Source organism: Diadema antillarum, unplaced genomic scaffold (assembly GCF_040938485.1).
Source record: "Diadema antillarum isolate AM-2024a unplaced genomic scaffold, OU_Dant_1.0 scf00000205, whole genome shotgun sequence".
Taxonomy (NCBI): domain Eukaryota; kingdom Metazoa; phylum Echinodermata; class Echinoidea; order Diadematoida; family Diadematidae; genus Diadema; species Diadema antillarum.
The window spans coordinates 77,612-102,671 of NW_027271094.1; the positions used below are offsets into that span (position 1 = coordinate 77,612).

The 25,060-nt window shown below is 38.2% G+C and overlaps 1 protein-coding gene across 1 annotated transcript in view; it reads left to right on the forward strand.

Moving 5' to 3' along the window:
- The window catches only part of LOC139724020 (ADP-sugar pyrophosphatase-like), a gene marked incomplete at its 5' end in the record, with an annotated part of 131,155 nt that overhangs the window by 65,609 nt on the left and 40,486 nt on the right, over nt 1-25,060 (forward strand). The window contains 2 exons of the mRNA XM_071635218.1: nt 5,316-5,371; nt 7,697-7,742. Coding sequence (XP_071491319.1) covers nt 5,316-5,371; nt 7,697-7,742 — 102 coding nt within the window. The remainder of the gene's footprint in view (nt 1-5,315; nt 5,372-7,696; nt 7,743-25,060) is intronic.

The window sequence follows — 25,060 nt, forward strand, 5'->3', positions numbered from 1 at the left end:
GTTTGGTAGAAAGCTAACCCATTGCAATGGCTTTGCGATGTTACACTGAGTTGACTATGGACAAAGGTCTACTGTCCGCAATTTTCATTAATTTGTAGGGCATTTTTCACACATAACCTCAAATACTGATACCTGTGATAGGTTTATTTATAATGGTTATCCTTCACACTGTATTGTTGAGACAATAGTGTTCTGTTTGTTTGTGTAAGAGGGAGATAGACAATAATTTCTTTATGCTCCTGTCTGAAGAAGGCATTACATCTTATTTGTCATGTACTTATCTATGAGTTTTAATGTTCACTTTGTGTGTGTGTGTGTCTTTTTTTTTAAGATTATTCACACCAGGCTAAGCTGACAGAACTATAACTGTGAGTTTACCTAGTCAAATGAAAGGGTTTCGGCATTGCTTCTTACATATAGTATATTCCAGGCAGGTGATACAACGCTCACCTTCTTCATATTAGTTAGTAAAACAATGAAGAGTGCAAAAATACTGCATAAATGTGCAGTGCAACTGTGGCCGTTGGCCGTTGGCCCTGCACAGGCACAGTCGCTTCCCCGTCCTGAATTTATGTACACACGCCAGGGCAAGTACATGATACAGGCAGGGTCTCCGACCCAATCGTCCGCGTTCAGAATAGACAACTCGGCGGTAATATCCGCTACCCATGACGATGTGTCATCGTCCATGATGGCCACCCTATCTATTATAATGTGGTCTGCACTCACTAATCTGATCTGATCTGATGATTACAGTATAGTTGACGAGTGACGACGATCGACGATGCGATGAAGAGAATGCGTAGTCGTACGAAGTATACGCAGCTAGCTACTAGCTCATGCGAACATCACTCACATTACACAAAACGTACTGTTGTCCCGCGCTCAGCAAGCGATCGCGAGCAATCGAGATACTATAGCGCGATACATTGCTTTAGGGATGTCTTGCGCACACACACATTTCGCTTCGTAGCAACTTCGGAAGCGAGTTTACGTGCTGCCGCCCGCGGCTGAAATATGTCCATGTATCCTCGCGACTGGGTGTCTTTAAGGTAAAGGGTGCATATTCTATGTAAAATAAGTTAGTTTTCATGCGGGAACTTAAGTGTCCGGAAACCCAACCCCCCATCATACTTATACTGTATGTGCGGGATTTCCGAGTGCGACGTGCGTAAATGTTTGGGACGAACATCTTCGGACGTCTTGACCCACAAAGGTACGCGAAAAACGCTGAAAAATGCTGTTAGTTTTCGAATTTTCGACCCATTTTATAAAACAAATGATGCGCAGGATTATTTCGTGGCGTTAGTGGAGGCGTAGCTCACTCTCGGGTATTTACAATTGTGAAACATGCACGAGGCGAAGCCGAGTGCATGTCGCTATACGCCTCCACTAACGCACTCTATCCTGTGCATCATTTGTATAAAATAACAATGCAATATACATGATTATGAGTAAAGGAGTATACAAAATACGAAGATTACATTCCTGTTATACCAATTATTAATATCAAGAAAATATGATCTAACATTTTTCTTGAAACATTGACCTTCAATCTATTGTGTCACTTTCAGGAAAGTTCCAGAGACTTGGATCGGTATGTAAAAGCGTAATTTGAGTTAATGTTATTTTGAGAAGAAGAAAATATGGGTTTCCTTGTTTAATTGTGTATTTTTGTTATTTCGTTTCATTCGTTCGTTATCTTTATTAAGGATTCTCCATTTGATCTTCCAAAAGTAATTTAAAAAGAGTCAATATGCAATAACTATGAGTAAAACAAACAAAGAAACAAAAAACATGTAGTTGGGTACCTAAGGGGGGGTCACCGTGCACCCCCCAGGACTCCTCAAAACTTACATTTTCAGGATCCTCATGACATACCAAAACACAATCAAGATGTTAACAGGAACGAAAAGTGGCTGTTCTAAGTGAAATTTAATGTATTCTATTGTTTTTCATAATTTCTTGTGTATTTCTTTGTTTTTCATAATTTCTTGTGTATTTCTTTGTTTTTCAACTTTTTCAACTTTTGTTTTTTCTTTGTTTTTCCATTGGAAATTGTCACTGACCACTTTTCTACCATAATTAGCACAAAAACTAATCAATGAAAGTGATTAATTGTAAAAATAATCAGGTTTTCATGACTTTCATGACAGAGCACTGTTTTCCATAGGAAATGTACACAAAAGCACAAAATTGTGCCCGTTTTGGGACGACATTCTGTTACAAAAATGGGCGTGACTTTGCACAAGTATGCGGGGAAGTTGCAAATTTGGTCTCGAAAGTTGCGTGAGACTTGAACAAAACAAAGTCAAGTAAGTTTCGAGTCCGGGGGGGGGGGGGGGGGGGTGCACGGTGACCCCCCCCCCCTTAGGTACCCTACTATGTAGGCCCTACATGTAAGCACATATATATTACATACATACATATATATATAGCACACCCTGTTGTCGTGGAAACAGAAGAAATACATTTATGTCGAACGCACCCACGAAGTTGAGTGACTTTCGGTTTATCAAAAAGAAAGATATGGATAAATACTTAGTAAAGAATACCACCTCCTTAAAAATGAGATTATGTAAAAATTGATTTTTTTTTTCATGCAATATTAACCCTTTAAGGACGGGGGGGGGGATCCGCCCCCCCCCCCCCTCGAAGTTTCATGCTATAAATCTGTCACGAGGCTTCTTGACTTTGTTTGTTCAAGTCTCGCGCAACTTTTGAGACCAAATTTGCAACATCCGCGTATACTTGCGAAGTCACGCCCATTATTGTAACGGAATGTCCCCCCAAAACGGGCACAATTTTGTGATTTTGTGTACATTTCCTATGGAAAACAGGTGCTCTGTCATGAAGGTCATGAAAACCTGATTATTTTTACAATTAATCACTTTCATTGATTAGTTTTGTGCTAATTATGGTAGAAAAGTGGTCAGTGACAATTTCCAATAGAAAAACAAAGAAAAAACAAAAGTTGAAAAGGTTGAAAAACAAAGAAATACATAAGAAATTATGAAAAACAATAGAATACATTAAATTTCACTGAGAACAGCCACTTTTCGTTCCTGTTAACATCTTGATTATGTTTTGATATGTCATGAGGATCCTGAAAATGTAAGTTTCGAGGAGTCTGGGGGGGGGTGCACGATGACCCCCCCTTAGGTACCCAACTAATGTATAATTCTTAGGAGAAGACCAGTAAGATTTTTTTTTCCGCCAGAGAAATTGTGAGGAGGGCATTTTTCACCCTTGAAATTGTCTCATCTTCTAAACAAATTACGTCTGATATAATTCACCAGATCAATTATCGAACCGTTGGAACGAATTGCCGTTGGAGGACCGTCCGAGCAAATGTCTCTGGAGCATTCGTCGCCGGAGCAAATGTCTTACCTTTGTATAGCAAAGGTGGTACAAGAAGTTTTCGTAGGAGCAATTGTCGCTGGAGTAAATGTCGCCAGAGCAAATGTCGTACCTGTCTTTACCTTCAGACTTTTGCATCATATGACGTCGGAGCAAATGTCGTAGGAGCAATTGTCACCGGAGCAAATGTCGTACCTGTATGAAGGTACAGATGTACCTTCAGACTTTTGCATTAGGCCTATATGACGTCGGAGCATTTGCGGTAGTAGTAATTGTCGCTGGAGCAAATGTCCCCGGAGCAAATGTCCCCGGAGCAATTGTCGTACGAGCAGTTATCGCCAGAGCAAATGTCACCGGAGCATTTGACGCCAGAGCAATTGTCGCCAGAGCAAATGTCCCTGGAGCAATTGTCGTAGGAGCAACTATCGCCAGAGCAAATGTCGCCGGAGTATTTGACGCCAGAGCAATTGTCCTAGGAGCAATCGTCACAGGAGCAATTGTCGCCTGAGCAAATATTGCCGGAGCATTTGTCGGCGGAGCAAATGTCGCCGAAGCATTTGTTGGCGGAGCTAATGTCGCCGGAGCAAATATCGCCTAAGTATTTGTCGCGGAGCAAATGTCGCGGAGTATTTGTCACATTTTTCTGAGTAATTGTCGTCGGAGCATTTGTCGCAGGAGCATGTCGTGTCACCTGTGACATCATACACTGTAATAGTCTTCTCCTCCAGCAGTGATTGCGTAGATACTTTAAAAATTCATAACTTTTGAATGGATTGTCAGATTTTCCCCAAACTTTCGCTGATGTGTTCTACAAGTACTGTTGCATTCACTCAATCCACGTGTATAAGAAGGTGAACTTGTCCTTTAAGGTCAAATTTAGTATGTGTGATGATCGGAAGGTGTAATTATGCAAGACACCAATGTGTTAATATAAGAAAAATGTGTTGCCATGGTAACCACTCATTTTTGTATCAAATTGAATCATTTAATCTGTGAAGGTGAAATTTGGTGTGTATGATGCTCTTTAAGTGTAGTTTTGCAAAATGTCCTTTGTATTTGTATCGGACAATGCGTTGCCATGATGGTAACCGCATTTTTTTTTTTAATCCTGTGGAGTGAACCTCTTCCACAGTTTTCAAGCAATTCAAACCAAATTTGGTAGGCATTATGGCCCTGAAGTATAGATGTGGAACACGTAATTTTTGTGTTTGTCACACAAACCGTTGCCATGGTAACCACAATTTTACCAAAACCTTGCAGTTCAAATAACTTTTCCATCATTCAAGCAATTTAAGTAAAATTTAGTATGTATCATGATCTGGAAGAGTAGTTTTGCAAGACACCAATGTGTTAGTATATGGAAAATGTGTTGCCATGGTAACCACTCTTTTTTGTATTAAAATAAACCATTTAAGCTATGAAGGCCAAATTTGGTGTGTATGATAGTCTTTAAGTGTAGTTATGCAAAGTGTCCCTTGTGTTTGTATCAGAAAATGCATTGCCATGGTAACCACCCAAACCTTGTGGAACTCAGTGTCAACTCTGTAATTGTACAGTAAACTAAAATTATTCTGTTTGCAATTCGACAAGTGCACAAACTTGGTATTAACGTCATTGCCCTCATGACATCACATACTATAAAGCTACACTAGGGGCGGGGGTATTAATCACCTTCAGTGATAATTCTAGTTAATTCTAGTTTAAGGAAAAGTGAACATTCAACACATTTGTGACAAACCTGTCATTTTAATATTTTGCCAATTATGTGTAACTGTCATCACACATTGTCTAGACTTTGTACTATAGGCCTATTAGGAGAACCATGCATTATGGCAGAGGCATACCAGTCTCCATAGTGACATTTCTTGTTCTTATCATATCTTGTGGCTATAACTTTTATGTTCTAGATGTTATTGTCATACTTATTGGTTTTATTTTTCCATTGATATTTTTAGCCACAGCATTAGATACTGGCATATCAGCATCTACTGTCAACTTTGTTCACATACAAGTGAGTGGTGCATCAAATAAGTAGAATTTACTTTGCTTTGGGAAATCAGTGTATTTAGAAGCATTATATTTCCAAATTGTCTGCCTGTTCCTTCAACGAAAGTGAATACATTTGCAAAACAGCAGTCATACTGCATGTAGTTATTTGTCATCCAACTGGGCACCTGAGTTACAAGTTTGAATGATGTGTAAGGAATTGTATGATAAACCAAGGAGGTTTAAGAGATGGAGTTCCAACTGGCTGTATTTATTTAAACAGCTGTCATTTTTCTATTGAGGGAGGCACAAAAGAATTCCACAGGTGCATTTGTGCCTTTGATGATCGGGGTTCGATGTGGCCGTCTTTCTGAGCAATCTGAAGATTCATTTTGAATGCAAACACAGCGTCGGCTATATTTTATTCGTTTATTTATTGAATGAAATGAAATTTCACTTAATGATAAGGCATATGACACAAAAACAAATCCCGTCCAGAAATATGTGCATTAGAAGTGTAAATCTAAGCAGTATGTCATAAAAATATTCAAAACTGTTCCCTCACTGCAATGCCGATTTTATCATCTTTCCGATCACTTCTGACAAATGAAAGTGATATGGTATAATCTTCAAATATAGTTCTTTATTCAGTTATACACTCAGCAAAAAAAGTAAGTTCCCTCCTAGCATTTGTGGATATATCTCAAAAAGTATTCAACCGATTTTCATAATTCAAACGGAAATGGATAAAGAATTTTATTACTCATAACATGAGTGGAAAATCATTGCCACCAGATATCATTATTGGTGTGAAAAAATGCATTTTATGTCAAAATGCATGGAAACAAAAGTTGCACTTTAGTGATTTGCAATGACTTTTACACAAATAATCAAACAATCACTCATGATTCTGAACATTTAAGCATGGGTTATTGCATATTTCTCTATCTCTTTCTTTTCATGAGCATATAGTGAGGTATTTGATAATTGATATGTCCACCACCCACAATGACCAGCCGCCATATCCTCCTCAAACTGTTAACTAAAGTTTGTACTTGGCGCTGCTCAATGTTGGTCTATGCTCTCTGCAAGATGCGCTGAAATTCTTGCAGTTAAGTGTCATCTTTCAACTTCTTGCTCGCTTTCCACTTAATGATATCCCAAAGATTCTCTACTGGATTACAGTCAGGGGATCTTGCAGGCCACTCCATATGTTCGATGCCATTTCCCTCAGCAAACTGATCTACAACTTGAGGGCATGATGCAAAATGCCCACAGGCACATTAATGTGATCAACCTGAATTGGAATTACAAATCACATGGCTTCTCTCAATATTTTCATATTGAGAAGGCCTATTGTTCAAAAAGTATGCATAACATCTGTTTAATAGGGAAGCACATTGTACCTGAAGAAATTCCTGAGAATTACACAATTTAAAAAGATCATTTGATAACTTACATAGGAAATGTATACAATATGCTCTCTATGGCCTAAAGTGCAACTTTTTTTCCTATGCATTTTGACATAAAATGTGATTTTTTACACCAATAGTGATATCTGGTGGCAATGATATGCCATTCATGTTATGAGTAATGAAATTCCCTATCCATTCCCGTTCGAATTATGAACATCCGTAAAATACTTTTTGAGATATATCCAAAAATGTTAGGGGGGAACTTACTTTTTTTGCTGAGTGTATGTTAGATTAGTGAAAAATTATGTAAAGTCGAGTAATTTTGATCTTTATTTCATCAATATTTGCACAATTTTTATTCGCACGTCCCCGTGTCTGTGCCTGTACGTACCGCTCATGTTTTATAAGAAGGGATGGCGAAAAGTAATTACCATCATAAAGACATATCTTCCTTAGAGAGTGACTAGTCATGATGCAATGCCACATGAATCAATTGTCTTCCTATCTGTGGGACAGCTCCAGTTTAGCACATACTTCAAATATTTCTGAGTGGTGGCATTAAACATCGGATCAAAGGGAATAAGACTGTTGTTACTCCATCTCTTGAACCTCCTTGGATAAACTGAGCATGGATGCTTTGTCCATGTTTATTGCTGTTGGCGCACGCAACAACAACTGAAAAAGGAGTATGAAGATATAGTGTCAGTCTGCACAGCTGGATGGGTTCAGTGTTAAGGCATTACCTGCATACAAAGTCTTCTCTGTAGCGTTCTAGTGGTTCCCATTCATGTTTTCTGTGGTACAATGATCCACTTATGTTACTGAAGTTTCAGAATATGTGACTGAAAAAAGAAGCATATATATAAACATAATGTCTTGAAACATGCTTCTTGTGAATCCTTGACCAAATGTATTTTCTGGCATCTCCTTTGTAGATTGATGGGAATGATCCAGCTAATTTACACCCTCAGAGCAACATGGGTAAGTATATGATATTGATATCTTTACAGTCATGTGAAGATATGTTTTTTCTACTTGACCTGGAAAACAGGTCATAAGTATATAAAACTTTAAGAATCAACACAAACATGTGGATCCATCAGATATTGGATTTTAATAGGGGTTTGTACAACATGACTCTTATCATTTGCATGCAACTTTGAGGATCCTAAAAGGATTCCTAAAAATGTATATCTATGATTTAATTTTGAGGGCTCATTGTGAATCAGATGTTGATGATGAACAAAGATTTATCAAAGGCATTATTTTCCATTTGCAGATGAAACAAAATCCTAGCTTTAGTGCTTCAAAATAGTTCTAAAATGTAAGATAGGGATATAAATAGCCATTGTAAGAATGTTATTCAGGAGGCCTGTAATCAGTGTTAAGTATTGTCAAATGTATAAAATGTAAACAATAGTTACAATGAAATTGTGTCTAGAATAAACCATTTACAGTTATGGTTCAATGAGAAATATAGTGTTACCTCATATCTTTAGGCTTTGCTGCAAAATGTAATATGGGATGTTTTGTGATACAACTGACCTACACATATGCATTAAATGTGATAACTTGAACATTTTCTACATCACTGCTCTCAATGGTAAACAATACCTTGAATGCAATGTGACAGACCAAAAATGTGTCCACTCAATAGCTTAATACCAGTATAATTCCAAACATGCATAAAATTTGCCCTATAACTGGTTCAAAGACTTGAAGAGAAGGTGTAAAGGAAGACACAAAGCAATGAGTTTCATTTCAATTTATAGGGAAAAGGGTGGACTTGTTTATTCAAATGTTCACAATGATTCCACCAACAAATTAACATCAGACAAAGAAAACCAACATAGCACCATTGCATACATGTCACTGAGCGTTGGGAAGGAGAAAGTGGCCGAATGTTTCGGGAGATGCAACGTCTCAAATTAGAAGAACCATGTAGGCTACATAACGGCATTCCACTGGCATTCTGCATTATTTTGCTGTCCAAAAATGAAATGCCCTTCACTACTTCTGTGATCTGTCACCAATTGAAAATCAACAGCTGCAGATCCAGTGCAGTTGATATTCTCCAATATAATTTATTCACACACAAAAAAATGTGTATATGTATATCTGTTTAGGAAACATTACACCCCAACAACATGTGAGCAGTGAGACGAGAAGTAAGCAATACAAGTGTAGACTATATAGTGCATTTATTGTATAGGATACTACAACATGGAAGATGCGCCAGTGCTGTGAATGCAAAGCATGTGTGTGACCATTTGAAAAATGTGGGCAAAAGTAAATAGCAATAACATTCAGCTCCGGAAGATGCTAAAGTAAATGTCGAAGGATCCCTTTGACATTCAGAAGTGAATAACAATAATATTCAACTCCGTATGATGATAAAATAAATGTCTGATGTTTGCTTTTCTGTTGTAATGTAAATAGCAATAACATTCAGCTCCGGAAGATGCTAAAATAAATGTCGAATGTTTGCATGACGTTCGGAAATGAATAACAATAATATTCAACACAGTATGATTATTAAATAAATGCCGGATGCTTGCTTGTACGTTCATAACATTCGGCTCCGGAAGATGCTAAAATAAATATCGAATGATCCCTTTAACGTTCGGAAATGCATACCAATGATATTCAACTCCGTACAATGATTAAATGAATGTCGGGTGTTTGCTTTTACTTTCGAAAGTAAAGAGCAATAACATTCGGCTCCGGAAGATGCCAAAATAAATATCAGATGTTTGCTTTTAGACCTACCGGTACATTCGTTTGGAAGTGAATAGCAGTAACATTCTGCAACATACGATGCTAAAATAAATGTCAGATATTTTGCTATAGCATTTCGAAATGAATAACAGTAACATTCAGTTGCGTTGCGTGGGAAAATAATGTCTGATGTCTGCTTTGACGTTCAAAAATGAAAACAGTAACATTCAGCTCCATATATACGATGCTAAACAATTGTCAGATTATTCATTTCACTTTCGGAAGTGGACAGCAGTAGCATTCGGCTCCATGCGATAATGAAATAAATGTTGGATGTTTGCTCTTAAATCTGGAAATGAATAACGGTAATATTCTGCTCCATACGATGCTAAAATGAATAACACATTGTTGCTTTTACATTTGGAAATGATTAACGGTATTTATCGGCTCAGTTAGGTGCTAAAATAAATAGCGGATGTTTACTCTCACGTTCGGAAATGAATAGGGCCTAAGGATAATATTCAGCTCCGTAAGATGCTAAAATGAATGTCGGTTGTTTGCTTTTACATTTGAAAATGATTAACGGCAACATTCGGCTCCGTAAGTTGCTAAAATACTAGTAAAATTGGATGATTGCTTTTACAATTTTGTTTGTTTTAGGCTTTCAATACCGATGTAGAAACAAGGACGATACGATGAAATTAGAAGCTGAATGAATATTAAACGACATGTCTCACATCACGCTCAGGCATCTTGCACTTCTTAAATTTATGGTCTTGGTAAACACGACACATGGTACGCGCCTGCCGTGATAGTAATGTACATAAACATGCATGCGATTTGTCATAATTAATGTGGTAGCGTACGCAGGGATTTACGAAGACAAACACACATGCTTCGTTGCATGTCTTTTCATGCTATTCTAGGTGCTTGCGTCGATCGACGAAACCATACTATGCTGTTACAAACCACATGAACAATGCAAGTAGAGCTTTGTTTGTTGTATCGAAATGGATAAACAAGGTGCTGGAACCAAGATTATCGGCGGATTATCAAACTTTGCAACGCTACAGAAGCACTAAAACAGCATGATTTGATCGTTCTTCGGCCGTGAACTAGTAGTGAAAAAGTCGTGGTTTTGGAGCCCAAGAGCTGCGGACAAAAGCCGATGTAACAATCGGCGGATTATCACCATGAATAGCATGTGTCTTTTGTTCGATTTTCTCGCTGCATAACAAAAGAGTCACTCTAGGCGGCGAGGGGGCAAGGCAGGATGTCGGTGACTGTTCTGCCCGAAAAGCACGACTTTTTTACGATGTAACAACTACTAATCCACGGTAATTTCACATTGATTCCAGCACCTTTTCACAACTCGTTCACCACCTAATCACAGTGCAATCACGGCAAAACCACGGGGACAATATGTAAGTGCAAAAGCACGACTTTTGCACGACTAACTCACAACGAAACCACTAGTAAAGGACGGCGTTTTCAGTGTCAAAGCATCGCGAATAGTGTTGGTAGTGTATTGGGGCACTGAAAATGACAAACTTATCACAGTTATTGCATTTATTTCATGAAGAATTCATCAAAACTGCATAAAACTACATATGTTCATGTTGCTAGAGATGTCAGCAATACAGTGGGATTCATTGTAAGTTATAATATTGTGCATGGTTACCATGGTAACCGGATGCCTACAGGTGATTGGTACTAGTAACCCCCAAAATGCCTCTTACTGCTGCAAACTTTTATTTTTTTTTTATTTTATAGAAGCAATTAAAAAATTTTTTTTTTGATTATCGTTTTAAAAAAAGTTTTCTCCTGTTGCCATGGCAACCAGTATTATCCAATCAGGATTCAGCTGTCAATAACTCAAAAACTAAAGCCCATAATTTCAAAAAGCTCAATAAGCATGTCCTTCCTTCTGCATAAGTGTACCACATATGTGAAGAGTATATTGAAGCATTCTCAAGTTACAGCAAAATTTGTAAATAAAGGCATAATAAACGACCATTGCAAGAAAGATATCATTTTCTATTAGTAAAATGCATGAAAAAGTTGCATCGGTCGTACTTTCAACACAAATTTGACTTCAAATTATAGGCAAATGTAGTTATTAGTAATGTATGGACACAAATTTCCCTTAAAAATATAGGTGAATACAGAGAGCAAAGCCAATTATATTCTAATGTTAGCTCTTTTGATTATTTACAGAGAGATGGTTATTCAAAACAATCCTGGAAAAGAGCAGAGGAAAGCAATTGGTTGTTCATGTTCTTAAAGGAAGTTTATTCAAGAATGTAGATAAATTCCTTTCTAAAGAAGGAATATACATGTGCGCTGGATTATCCATCAAAGAATTAAGCGTACTTTTGTTAACTTTTTTCGTTAGCTATTGTAAAAAAAAAAAGTTATAGAATAAAATGAAAAATCATGATATGTAAATTTGTATCAAAACGTGCAGTAATGAATTAATGCTAAGGAGAGAATGAGGGAAAAATCTTGGGCGTCTTTTCCCTTTTATTCAGGCTAATTATACCCCCGCCAAACGAAGTTTGAAGGGGGTATATAGGAATTAGCGGACGGTCGGGCGGTCGGTCGGGCGGTCGGGCGGTCGGTCCGTTGCAAATCTTGCGTCGCGAACTACTTCCTCAGTTTTCAACCGATTCCCATAAAACTTGGCACAGATGTGTGCCTTGGGTTGTAGATGTGCAAGACGTATTTTTTGACAGTACCCAAAAGTACGTTGCCATGGTAACGGCATATTATGGGCAAAAATGAGTACAAATCTTGCGTCGCGAATTTCTCCCACAGTTTTTGATCAATTTTTATGAAATTAGGTACAGATGTTCATCTGAATATGTTAATGTGCAAGACACATATTTCCGCAGTGGCAAAAAGTGCGTTGCCATGGTAACGGCATGTTATTGGTAAAATATAGGGCAAAATGCTTCATGGCAAAACTGCTTCATCAGTGTTCTTCCAATTCTCATGGAATTCATATTGAATGTTTGTCTTAGGATATAGGTCAGCATGACACATTTCTTGACAGTGACAAAAAGTATGTTGCCATGGTAACAGCTCACATATTATGAGCCAAAATGATGGAAAATTTTGTGTTGCAAACTACTTCCTCAGTTTTTGCCCAATTTCCATGAAACTTGGTACAGATGTGTGCCTTTGGTTGTAGATGTGCAAGACGCATTTTTTGACAGTACCCGAAAGTACGTTGCTATGGTAACGGCATATTAATGGCAGAAGATCAAGGAAAGATCTTGCGGATTAAACTACTTCCTCAGTTTTTTGACCAAAGCTTATGAAATGTGGCACACACCTTGATCTTGGTGGGAAGATGTGGAAGACATATTTTTCTGACGTGTCGGAAGCTGCGTTGCCATGGTAACGGCATATAAATGGCAGAAGATCAAGGAAAGATCTTGCGGATTGAACTACTTCCTCTGTATTCGACTGAAGCTCATGAAATGTGGCACTCACATTGGTCTTGGTGGGAAGATGTGCAAGACATTTTTTGGACGTGTCAGAAGCTGCGTTGCCATGGTAACGGCATATTAATGGCGGAAGATCAAGGAAAGATCTTGTGGATTGAACTACTTCCTCAGTTTTTGACAAAAGCTTATGAAATGTGGCACACACAATAGTCTTGGTGGGAAGATGTGCAAGACATATTTTTCAGACGTGTCGGAAGCTGCGTTGCCATGGTAACGGCATATTAATGGCAGAAGATCAAGGAAAGATCGTTCCTTGGGTAAGACTGTCGTCACGGGGCAGGGGTATTAATCACCTTCAGTGATATTTCTAGTTTTACAGGCAAAATAAACCTGTCTACATTCCAGATATTTTTGGGGGTTACCAATCACCTGTAGGCATGCGGTTACCATGGTAACCATGCACAATATTATACCTTACAATGTATCCCACTGTATTGCTGACATCTCTAGCAACATGTACATATATAGTTTTAAGGCGTTTTGATGAATTCTTCGTGAAATAAATGCAAAAATTGTGATAATTTTGTCATTTTCAGTGCCCCAATAGCGACAAGCGTCACCGACTCTAGTCTTAATTTCTAGCCGTTTTTATTTCGTCTTTATTTCTCTGAGTTGCAGCTTGTGTATTGTGCAGAAGCCCGCTGTATTGCACTAAGCAGAGTGAGGGTGCATACCCAGTGATTGCGACAAAAAACGGCTCGGGCGTCGCAATCACTGGGTATGTGCTCTCACTCGGCTTGCTTCAACTCGGAGAAATAAAGACGAAATAAAAACGTCTAGAAACTACACTACACCGACCCCAGCTTGGCATGAAAAGTTAGTTTGCAGGCAAAAACCCTTGTTTGTCGCAGAAAAAGTCTCTATGCGCTAAGACTACTACACGCACCACTGGCATTGGCGCCCGTAGCAGCACTAGTGATACGTGTAGTAGTCTTAGCGTGCGCAGACTCTTTCTCAAAGAATAAGGTCTTGTTGCAAAGTGGCCTGTAAAATTTTATTTTAAAGTGGTGCCGGAGGCATTATGTTTGAAATCAGGTTGTCCGTACATCCGTCCCCGTTCGTTTACGCGATAACTTGAGTAATACTGAGTGGAATTTTACCAAACTTGGTTCAAGTGTAAAGTATCATTGGCCAATTACCTGAATAGATTTTGGGTGAAATTGACCAAAGGTCAAAGGTCAATGTCAAATCATGAAATTGTATCCTTTTATGCGATAACTCAAGACTGGATCAAGCAAATTTCACCAAACTTTGTCCGAGGATGACATACGATGGGGCAATTACTTGATTAGTTTTTGAGTGAAATCAGTCAGAGGTCAAAGGTCAAAGATCAAGGTCAAATCCTAAAATTGAACTGTTTACGCAATAACTCAAGACTGTATAAAGCAACTTTCACCAAACTTGTTCCAAGGATGATGTATGATACACGACATTCAGTATCACTGTTATGCAGATGATATACAAATATTTGTATCTTTTCCCCAACCAGGACTGAACTCTCTGAAGCTGTAAAACAATTGGAATTATGTATTGATGATGTTAAGGCATGGATGGAAAGAAATGGTGTCAAATTTAATAACAGTAAGTCAGAATTTATTCTGATAGGATCCAAACTGATGTTGTCTAAAGTGAATTCTGATACATGTTATGTTAGAAATAGCAATAGTAATATCAAGCCTTCTAACAAAGTTCGTAATCTTGGTGTTGTTTATGATGCAAATCTGACATTCAAAGACCACATTTCATATGTATCCAATCTGTAAGATTTCATTTGCGTAACCTGGGCTCAATTCGGAGATATTTAACTAGATCAGCAGCAGAAAAACTGATGCATGCTCTTATTTCGTCTCGTCTAGATTTCTGCAATTCTCTGTTTTGCAGCCTTCCACAAAAAGAACTCAGTAAACTGCAACGTCTTCAGAATTGTGCTGCTAGATTACTTATTTTCAAGAAGAAAACTGTGCCTACTACCCCAATACTTCGGTCCCTACACTGGCTTCCTGTAGAAAAACGTATTAACTTCAAGATTCTTCTTCTTGTTTACCATTTATTGCACAAATTTGCCTCTGTCTACTTTCAAAATACTCTTTCATCTTCACCAACCACCACGTAATCTCCGTTCATCAAACTCGCTAAAATTACAGGTACCTCGAATCAAGCATAATTGGGGGATCAGGCTTTTTCATATATAAAATGGGCCCAAAACTATGGAATAGTATGTGTACGTATATAGGCCTATCGTTTGTTGGTTTATTGTCTTATTATTTTCTGTGATACTGTTGTAATGTGACACAATATTTACTCTGTTCTATAGCGCCTTGAGTATCTTTTTTTATGTAGAAATGTGCGCTTCATAAGAGTCTCACTATTATTATTATTATTATTTAATTAAGTAAGTAGTTTTTGAGTGAAATCAGCAAGAGGTCAAGGTCAAATGCTAAAAATTTTGCTATTTCCCCCATATCTATGCAATGTCTGAGGGTATTTTCTTGAAACTTAGTTTAGACATGTACTTCTGAATAAAGATTCCCCAGAGAGTCATGAGGTCAAAGGTCAGGTAAAAATGTTAAGATTCCCCTTTGCTTCCATATCTCGCAAATGATTCAAGGTATCTTCATGGAACTTGGTACATATGCATGTAATGACTGGCATGGATTATCTAGGGAATTTAAGGGCTTTTTACACTTGCAAATTTTTGCCTAGTCCCGTACCAACGGTGGGGCTAAGGGGGGGAGGAGGCTAAAATGCAAAAAATGTTTCTATTTTATACTGAAATCACACTTTTTCTTCATACCTTGAAAACTACTCAATGCATAAACTTATAAAAAGGTTTTAAAAAAATTCTCAAATCCCCAAATACATAATCCTGCACTCGTAGACAATATAGCAAACTTAGTTTAAGGAAAGTGAACATTCAACACATTTGTGACAAACTTTCATTTCAGTATTTTGCCAGTTATGTGAAACTGTCATCACACATTGTGAAGATATTGTACTATACATGTACACCTATTAGGTGAACCATGCATTATGGCAGAGGCATACCAGTCGCCACAGCGACATTACTAGTTTATTTTAGGGATTGCACTGATTTGAAGAATAAAAGAAAAAGGAAAAAAAACATTGGTGCAACTGTAATGAAGCGTCATCCCACTATCAAAGCTGCATTTACATTAACTTTGCGTCGCTGAAAATGTGGCTTTGTAAAGTCTTGCGTTTCTTTTTATACCCCGCCAAACGAAGTTTGAAGGAGGTATATAGGAATCAGCGGACGGTCGGGCGGTCGGGCGGGTCGGTCCGTTGCAAATCTTGCGTCGCGAACTACTTCCTCAGTTTTCAACCGATTCCCATAAAACTTGGCACAGATGTGTGCCTTGGGTTGTAGATGTGCAAGACGTATTTTTTGACAGTACCCAAAAGTATGTTGCCATGGTAACGGCATATTATGGGCAAAAATGGGTACAAATCTTGCGTCGCGAACTCCTCCCACAGTTTTTGATCAATTTTTATGAAATTAGGTACAGATGTTCATCTGAATATGTTAATGTGCAAGACACATATTTCCGCAGTGGCAAAAAGTGTGTTGCCATGGTAACGGCATGTTATTGGTAAAATATAGGGCAAAATGCTTCATGGCAAAACTGCTTCATCAGTGTTCTTCCAATTCTCATGGAATTCATATTGAATGTTTGTCTGTTGCAAAATCTTGCGTCACGAACTTCTTCTACAGTTCTACAGTTTAAATGAAACTTAGTGTAAATGATGATATTGAGGTATAGATGTGCAAGACATGTTTTTTGTGTTTGTCGGATAATGCGTTGCCATGGTAACTATGATTTTACTAAAACCTTGTGGATTGAATAACTTCCATAGTATTTAAGCAGTCAATTTCAAAATTGGTATCTATGATGATCTATAGGTGTAGTTATGCAAGACACTCTTTGTGTTTGTACTTGACAAAGCGTTGCCATGGTAACCACGTGTTTCTTCGAAATCCTGTGGAGTGAACAACTTCCACAGTTTTGAAGCAATTGAAATCAAATTTGTTAGGCATTATGGCCTTGAGGCATAGATGTAGAACACATAATTTTTGTGTTTGTCGGACAAAGCGTTGCCATGGTAACCATAATTTTACCAAAACCTTGTGGATTGAATAACTTCTACATCATTCAAGCAATTAAGGTCAAATTTAGTATGTATGATGATCGGGAGGTGTAGTTATGCAAGACACCAATGTGTTAATATTAAAAAAATGTGTTGCCATGGTAACCACTCATTTTTGTATCAAATTGAACCATTTAATCTATGAAGGTGAAATTTGGTGTGTATGATGCTCTTTAAGTGTAGTTTTGCAAAATGTCCTTTGTATTTGTATCTGACAATGCGTTGCCATGGTAACCGCATGTTTTTTTTTTATCATGTGGTGTTAACTTCTTCCACAGTTTTCAAGCAATTGAAAACAAATTTGGTAGGCATTATGGCCCTGAGGTATAGATGTGGAACACATGATTTTTGTGTTTGCCACACAAACCGTTGCCATGGTAACCACAATTTTACCAAAACCTTGCAGATCAGATAACTTTTCCATCATTCCAAAGTCAAATTTAGTATGTATCGTGATCTAGAAGTGTAGTTTTGCAAGACACCAATGTGTTAGTATAAGGAAAATGTGTTGCCATGGTAACCACTCATTTATGTATCAAAATAAACCATTCAAGCTATGAAGGTCAGATTTGGTGTGTATGATGGTCTTTAAGTGTAGTGATGCTGGGGGAAAGCGTGTTTCCATTTGCTGTAAGTTTTATACTCAGTGTCAACTCTGTAATTGTACAGTAAACTAAAATTATTCTGTTTCCAATTCAACAAGTGTGCAAACTTGGTATTAACGTCATTGCCCTCATGACATCACATATATTAAGCAAAACTAGGGGCGGGGGTATTAATCACCTTCAGTGATAATTCTAGTTTTTCCTAGCACCACTTCGGGGTGGCCGGGGCCCAAAGTGGTGACACCCAATGTCGGCCCTACTCCTATGCAGTTTTGACTGGCCCTGCAGAGCTATATTTGAATTGATCATAATGACACAATAAAGCGAAGAGAGTTTGATTTGGTTTGGTGTGGTTTGGTTTTATTTCTGCATTTCCTTTCTCTAGATGCAATAACAAATGAAAACAAAGTAATGAACAGTATGCAAAAAAAAAGGAGAGTATAACAGACAAATCAATACAAGAATGTCTCAATATCATAACAACTTACTTTGTCAAGACGTACTCTAGACCAATATATTGTAACAAAATGATATTTATTTTGAGTAGTGTGTAGTGCATTTCATTTGGAATTCGTGCAAAACCATTGTTAGAGTGAAATTTGTTCATAGCAATTCAGTAACACAATGTAGTCGTGGTTACTTGGTGCTGATTTATATGCACGAAACCACTGTTTGAGTGAAATTTGTTCATAGCAATTCAGTAACACAATGTAGTCGTGGTTACTTGGTGCTGATTTATATATGTAACAAGCTATGCATTCTAAAAGAGTGTTTGAATTGTTCCTTTAAGCCAGTCTTCTGTATTGATGATTATTTGTCAATTAGTGGTTTTTGTGGATTTTCAGATAGTGATAAAAAGTATGGATGATAAGTGCAGCGATAATTCCTATAGTTAGTTCAAAGTTGTGTTACAGAGGTTTGACACATACATTTAGCATTGTGTGTGTATACACATGTGTATACAGGTTGGCCATATGACACATTTTAGACAATTAACATTGATTAATTAGTAAACACGATCAGTTATGGGACTGAAAATGGTGTTGATGTTTGATTTAAATGATTTCAATCAAACTGTGAAGAGTTTAAAGGGATAGCTTAACTCTGTGTAAAAATAAAGAAAGAATAAAGGAAATTTTAGGAGAAATTGATAACCATGCATATAATAATTCAGCACAGGTACTATTAGCTACCTCATTTTTCATGTAGCTCCTTTCCATGTAGCTCACGTGCTTATGTGGCTGTCATCGGTGGTGGACGTACTTCTTCACCTCTCCGCCTCTAGCTCCCTCCGCCTCTCTCCTCACGTGGACCTCTCTCGCGAGCGATACGGGTGAAGGCTGAGCCGGGTTTTGATGAGTACCACTTTAGATAACTAGTAGATAATGTTAGTTTAATAAATACCAAGATAATTTATAAATAAATTAAATTTGTATGATTTACAGTAGCTCCTCTCTGAATACCGTATATACCATTGTCTGCTTATGCTGTTTTCTTTTTTCTCTCCCCCTCTCCCTACTCTTCACTTGTGCTTTCCGTGATACTCACGGTTCTACTTTATTTACTCATCGGTTTCAGAGTGATACATCTCGTCAATTTGCTTCTGCTGTATACTGTATATACTTTGTAATAGAACACTCTGCCTGTATACGATTTGTTCCCCATATCTCCAGTTTGTATTGATTACCTGTATACTCATACACGATTTATTCCTCATATACGATTTGTTCCTCATATCCTGTATACGATTTGTTCCTCATATCTTCAGTTTGTATTGATTACCATACTTATACACGATTTATTCCTCATACCTTTATTTGTATCGACTATATCTATATACAAATCCATACACGATCTTTTCCTCAAAACTTTGTTTGTATCGATTATCTGCATACACATCACTGTGCTTATTACACCAATCTTGGTCTCGCAGACTAAGGTGGGGAAGTTTCCATCACATCTCGCATTGTTTTTCTTTTTCCTTTTTTTTTTGTATTATCAACTATTTCTAGTTTCAACTTTCAACCTATTATCAACTTTTCTAGTTTCCATTTGAGAGCGGTATAACTACAATGCTTCTTATCCTTTCCCACATAGTTGTCATTACATACCCATAGGTCACTGTTAAGCGCACTAAGATCTGTACAGTTTCGCTTCACTCCATAGCTGTATACTCTGTCTTTCATTCACCGAACAGTGGACTTTCCTAAGCACGGAGATTAGCCCAGATACTCACTGCAAGCTCCTCTGAAACTCTCCAGGAATTTCTTTTCTTCCCTTAGCAATAACAATCCGTTTTTCAGCACACTCTCTTCCTCGCATTTCCCTAATCCCTTCATCTGTGAATTAGGTCCAATCTGTGCCCGTGGTAGCAGTATATAGGTCGTCTCCTGTGCACCTGTCACAGTCCTCTTTCTCTCATTTTCTTTGTGTTTTTCAGCACTCCCATACAATCACTACAAAACATAGGCTCAGCTCAATCAAATCCATCAAATATGGAGGACACTGAAACGGAACCTGACCCAGACCCCAATGACACTATGTTCACTCCTGTCAAAAGAAACAAACGATCCCGAAAAGACACCATATCACTCGAAGACAACGAAGATGAATTCCACACCCCCTCACGACCGTCAATCTCACTTTTTGTTACAATAACCGGAGTTGACAAAAACATAACTCAATCCAACCCTATCCAAGTAGCAAGGGAAATCAACCGCATAGCAGGACACGTCCTACAAGTACAACGCCACCCCAAATCGTTCGTGATTAAATGCGCCAATTCAAAACAAGTACATTCTTTCTTAGCGACAACCAACTTCTGCAACACTTCAGTCTCCGTGACCAACACCAATACCCCCCTCACCTTAACAAAGGGAGTAATAAAGCGCGTTCCAGTTGATTTATCAGACGACTCAATTCATCAAGAACTACGGGATCAGGGAGTCACCGATGTACGCCGTATTTACAAAAAGATCAATAATACTCGCTCTGCCACATCTGTTGTCATTGTCACTTTCAATCACAAATCTCTTCCTTCAGCTGTATCATTAGGGTATGAACGTTTCGAAGTATCGACGTACATTCCCCCTATCACGCGACGCTTCAGATGCCAACGATTTGGGCATGGCATCGACACCTGCCGGTTCAAGCTGCGATGTGTCAGGTGTGGTGAGCCCCACCAACTTGACCAGTGTCCCATCAAAGGTACCCCTCGATGCTTGCGATGTGGAGGGCCCCACAGTGCCGCTTATGCAGGTTGCCCTGAATACAAACAGGCAAGGAAAATACAGTCAGTTAAAGTACTAAACAAGTTATCTTATGCAGATGCAGTCCAGCAAGTACGGAACTCAACACAACCTGCCCATAACTCTCCGCCCGAAAACCCAACAGCTTCTCAAGTCATCTCAGACCCCGTCGCTCTCCCCAAGCCGATTAACCAACCCTCTTCTTCCCATACGAACCCATCCCTTACTGTTACATCGCCTGCCACCCCTCATTATCAACATCCTCCCGCTACAGCCAAACACTCATCTCAAGTCCTCCCAACCCCTAATCTTCCCCCCACAAGACCTTCGACTTCAGACGCTTCAACACAGGTAGACAAGATCAACCAGTCTTCGCAATGCTCTCCTGGTTCTCCACTTACAGTCGAAAACCTGGTCACCTTCCTTGTTTTTGTTATCAACAACCTAGAGACTGCCAACTCGAAGAGCAACAGAATAAAGCTAACAGTACAGGCCGCCAACACCTGTTAGGCACAATAATACCTCCTGAAAAAATTCATGAGCTGTTAACATCCATTTCTCAATAATGGATATACAGCTGCTCTGCATACTGTTTTCCCTTCCCTTGTTCAGTATGCAGTTCACGCTCTGGCAGTGGAACGCCCGTGGAATATCGTCCAACGGACACGAATTAGTTTACCACATTAACACCTCAAACGATCCCCCACACATCATTTTGATTCAAGAGACTTGGGGTCATATACACACTGATTTTTCTATTCCTCATTATGTATCCATCTGGCGTCACCGTCCCAACTCCCGTAGAGGAGGATGCGCCATTTTCTTACGCTCCGGTATCGCACACGACATCATTAACTGCGCCCCCTCGCTCGAGGCGCAACAAGTTAATGTTTTGTTAGGCACCGTTAAATTGTCTGTTGTTAATTTTTATAATCCATTAAAAAAACTTACGTTAGATAATCTCAAAGCATTAACCTCCAATTGCCTCCCAAATTTTATATTAGCAGGTGATTTTAACGCTCACCATCCTATGTGGGGCGGAACCACGGAAGATCATAACGGGAGACTGATAGCTGATTATATATTATCCAACAACATATCTATATTGAATGATTCCTCCCCTACACGAATCGATATTTCAGGCGGGACATCGTCTTCCATAGATTTAACTCTCTCAAGTCCCTCTCTAGCCGCACGATGCAACTGGTCTGTCTCTACTACCACTATGGGAAGTGATCACTTCCTGATCAAATGTGATATAGCACTTAATACACCTGTACCCAACATCACTCCCACTGATTTCAGATTACCTAAACCATCCCTATCCTTCCACAGGGCCAACTGGGAGCTGTTTGAAAAGGAATTACACAATACTTACAAGATGAAAAATGTTGACATTGAAAACATTTATGATTTCTACAACTTTTTTATTCTGTGCATCCAGAAAGCAGCGGAAACCGCCATTCCAACTAATAAAATTAAAAAACTTCCTCCTAATCCATGGTGGAATTCAACATGCACCCAGGTTATCAAGGCTAAACACAGAGCTAAAAGAAGATTGGAAAGCTCATATTTATATGGGCAATTCCATGGGAATGTGGACATGGCACTAAAATTTCAACTTTATCATATTGCAAAAGAATTACTCATTATGTATTACCCATATATTGAAGTTAAAGAAACTCAAGGAATTATATCAATCGGTCAAATATTTCCCGAGAAACAGCTACAAATGTTGAAGACAATTTTTCCGTCATCCAAATTGCTAAAATGCATGCTTAACTTAATATAATTTTTTAAATAGAAAAATTCTGCTAGCACTTCAATTTATTTATTTTAAAGAAGCAAATTAGTTCTACTTTAGTCTCCCATGAGGAAATTTTTATGCCACCTTCAAAAAATTCTAATCACCACATGAAAGTTCAGCCCTTGAGCCATGTAACGCGAGTTACCGAAACAAGAAATATTTTTTATTCTGAAAGAAGCAGTGGAGGTAATTTGTTGGGAATCATAATTTTCTAAATTCATCAAACCCTTATACTGTACACAGGATGTTGACTTGAATAAACACTGTTATCACATTAAAAAATGTCAACGAAAAGTGTAACGCGAGTTACTTTGTAACGCGAGTTACCGGCATGTAACGCGAGTTACCAACTATAAACACAAGTTTCGCTCAGCATAAGCAAATTTTAGCACTTAATTGAGCTAGATTGTGGTGAAAACAATCAAATGCAGTGTTATACACACTATGCTGGACTGAAACAAAGGAGGGCAGCCTAATAAACTGTGATTAGCATCAAGGCCACTGATCACATGCCACATTGAAGAGTCTAGCCTGGCTAAATCACTGCATGTGTACTTGTATCCAGCAGTGAATGAGACCATTAAATTTATCGTTTGAATTTACTGCATCAGTATTACAGATTTTTTTTTACAGAATGCTATAAAGCACAGCAAGTGTTGGTTCTAATCCTTGTTCGGTGGTCTACTGAAGATGGCACCTGTCCGGAGATCAGGAGGTTGTGGGTTCGAATCCTGCTCGAGTATGTACATGCCCATGATTTTTTATCATGGCTACTAATAAAACACTGATCAATTCAGTGAGCTTATTAACGTTGATGTAGGGCAATTTGTCAATCAGTTGCAATGAAAACATCTCAACGGAAGAATTTCAAGAATTTGAATAATTACGCAGTACCCACTGCATGCTATAAGGATTGGAACCAGCACTTGTTGTCGGGTGAAAGCACGGTGGTCTAGTGGAGATGACGCCTGTCCTGTGATCAGGAGGTCGTAAGTTTGAATACTGCTTGAGTATGTACGCCCATGACTTTTTTATCATGGCTACTACTAAAACACTGATCAATTCAGTGGTTATTTACGTCGATGTTGGGTAATAAGCCAGTTCGTAATTACACTGTAGCTCATGTACACTTTGGTACAAATGACCTTTCTTTTTTCTCAGTTGGTTCGGCACTTCACTTGTTTTCAAAGCAGCATAATGCATTTTAAGCTTGTATGACATAACAATTTATGGAACTTCTGTTCAAAAAAAGAATGAATTTGCTTTTAGATCAGGGGATCAGAATACTCCCATCAGTTTATAATTTAGCAGGCATCCATTACACTGTTTTGTATTGAATGCAGTAACAGCTTATTTCATTTTATATTGCAAAATACCATTCTTGCTGTCAGGTGGATGTGCTGGCAAGCATCATTTAGACAAGGATCGCATGAATAATCATCGCATCACAGATGCTTATCTCAGTGAATTTACAAACCAAAATGCCTGTTGGTACAAATGACCTTTTTTTTGTTCATGCACAAAGTGGAATTACGAACTGGTCTTTTTGTCAATCAGTTGCAAAGAAATGTACTAGTTTTCACTGCTCACAAAGACAGAATTTGAATTTTTGAAAGATTGTAAGCTGTTTTGTAAACTTGTATATAGGGTTTGATACTTTTATGTTTTGTTTAAAAAAGACTTTCAACATTTTTCATCTTTACACTCTGAATCTTACAATGCACTTAATACACCTAAATCATCTAGTATATATGTATATTCAAACATATTCAAGGTCTCTACGAGGAGTGAAGCTCTTATTAGTCTTAAACGCACTCTTCTACAGGGTTTATTAGTGAAATATTTGTGTAACATTTATTCATTTTACTATCTACACAAATAAGCATCTCTCAGAATATTCAACACAAGATTCAGTGCCATCAGAACAATTGTATGTTATCAATTTGTGTCACCCTGTGTTAGTGGACATAATGTAACGCGAGTTACCGTAACGCGAGTTACCGACATAAAGGCTCCCTATATTTTTCCAGGTCATTGTTACTCAACTTTGATATTGTTGATTTATGAGTCCTAACCTACTATCAAATCAAGGTAGGAAAACTTTTATCAAGATTGTCTAGTATGAGGAGACTTTCCAAAAATAGGTCTTCACAGAATTGACCATGTCCTTTTTGTGTAACGCGAGTTACCGAAATTAAATGATCAAAGAATCCCAACATGTTTGTCCTTTATTTTTCTTCTTGGA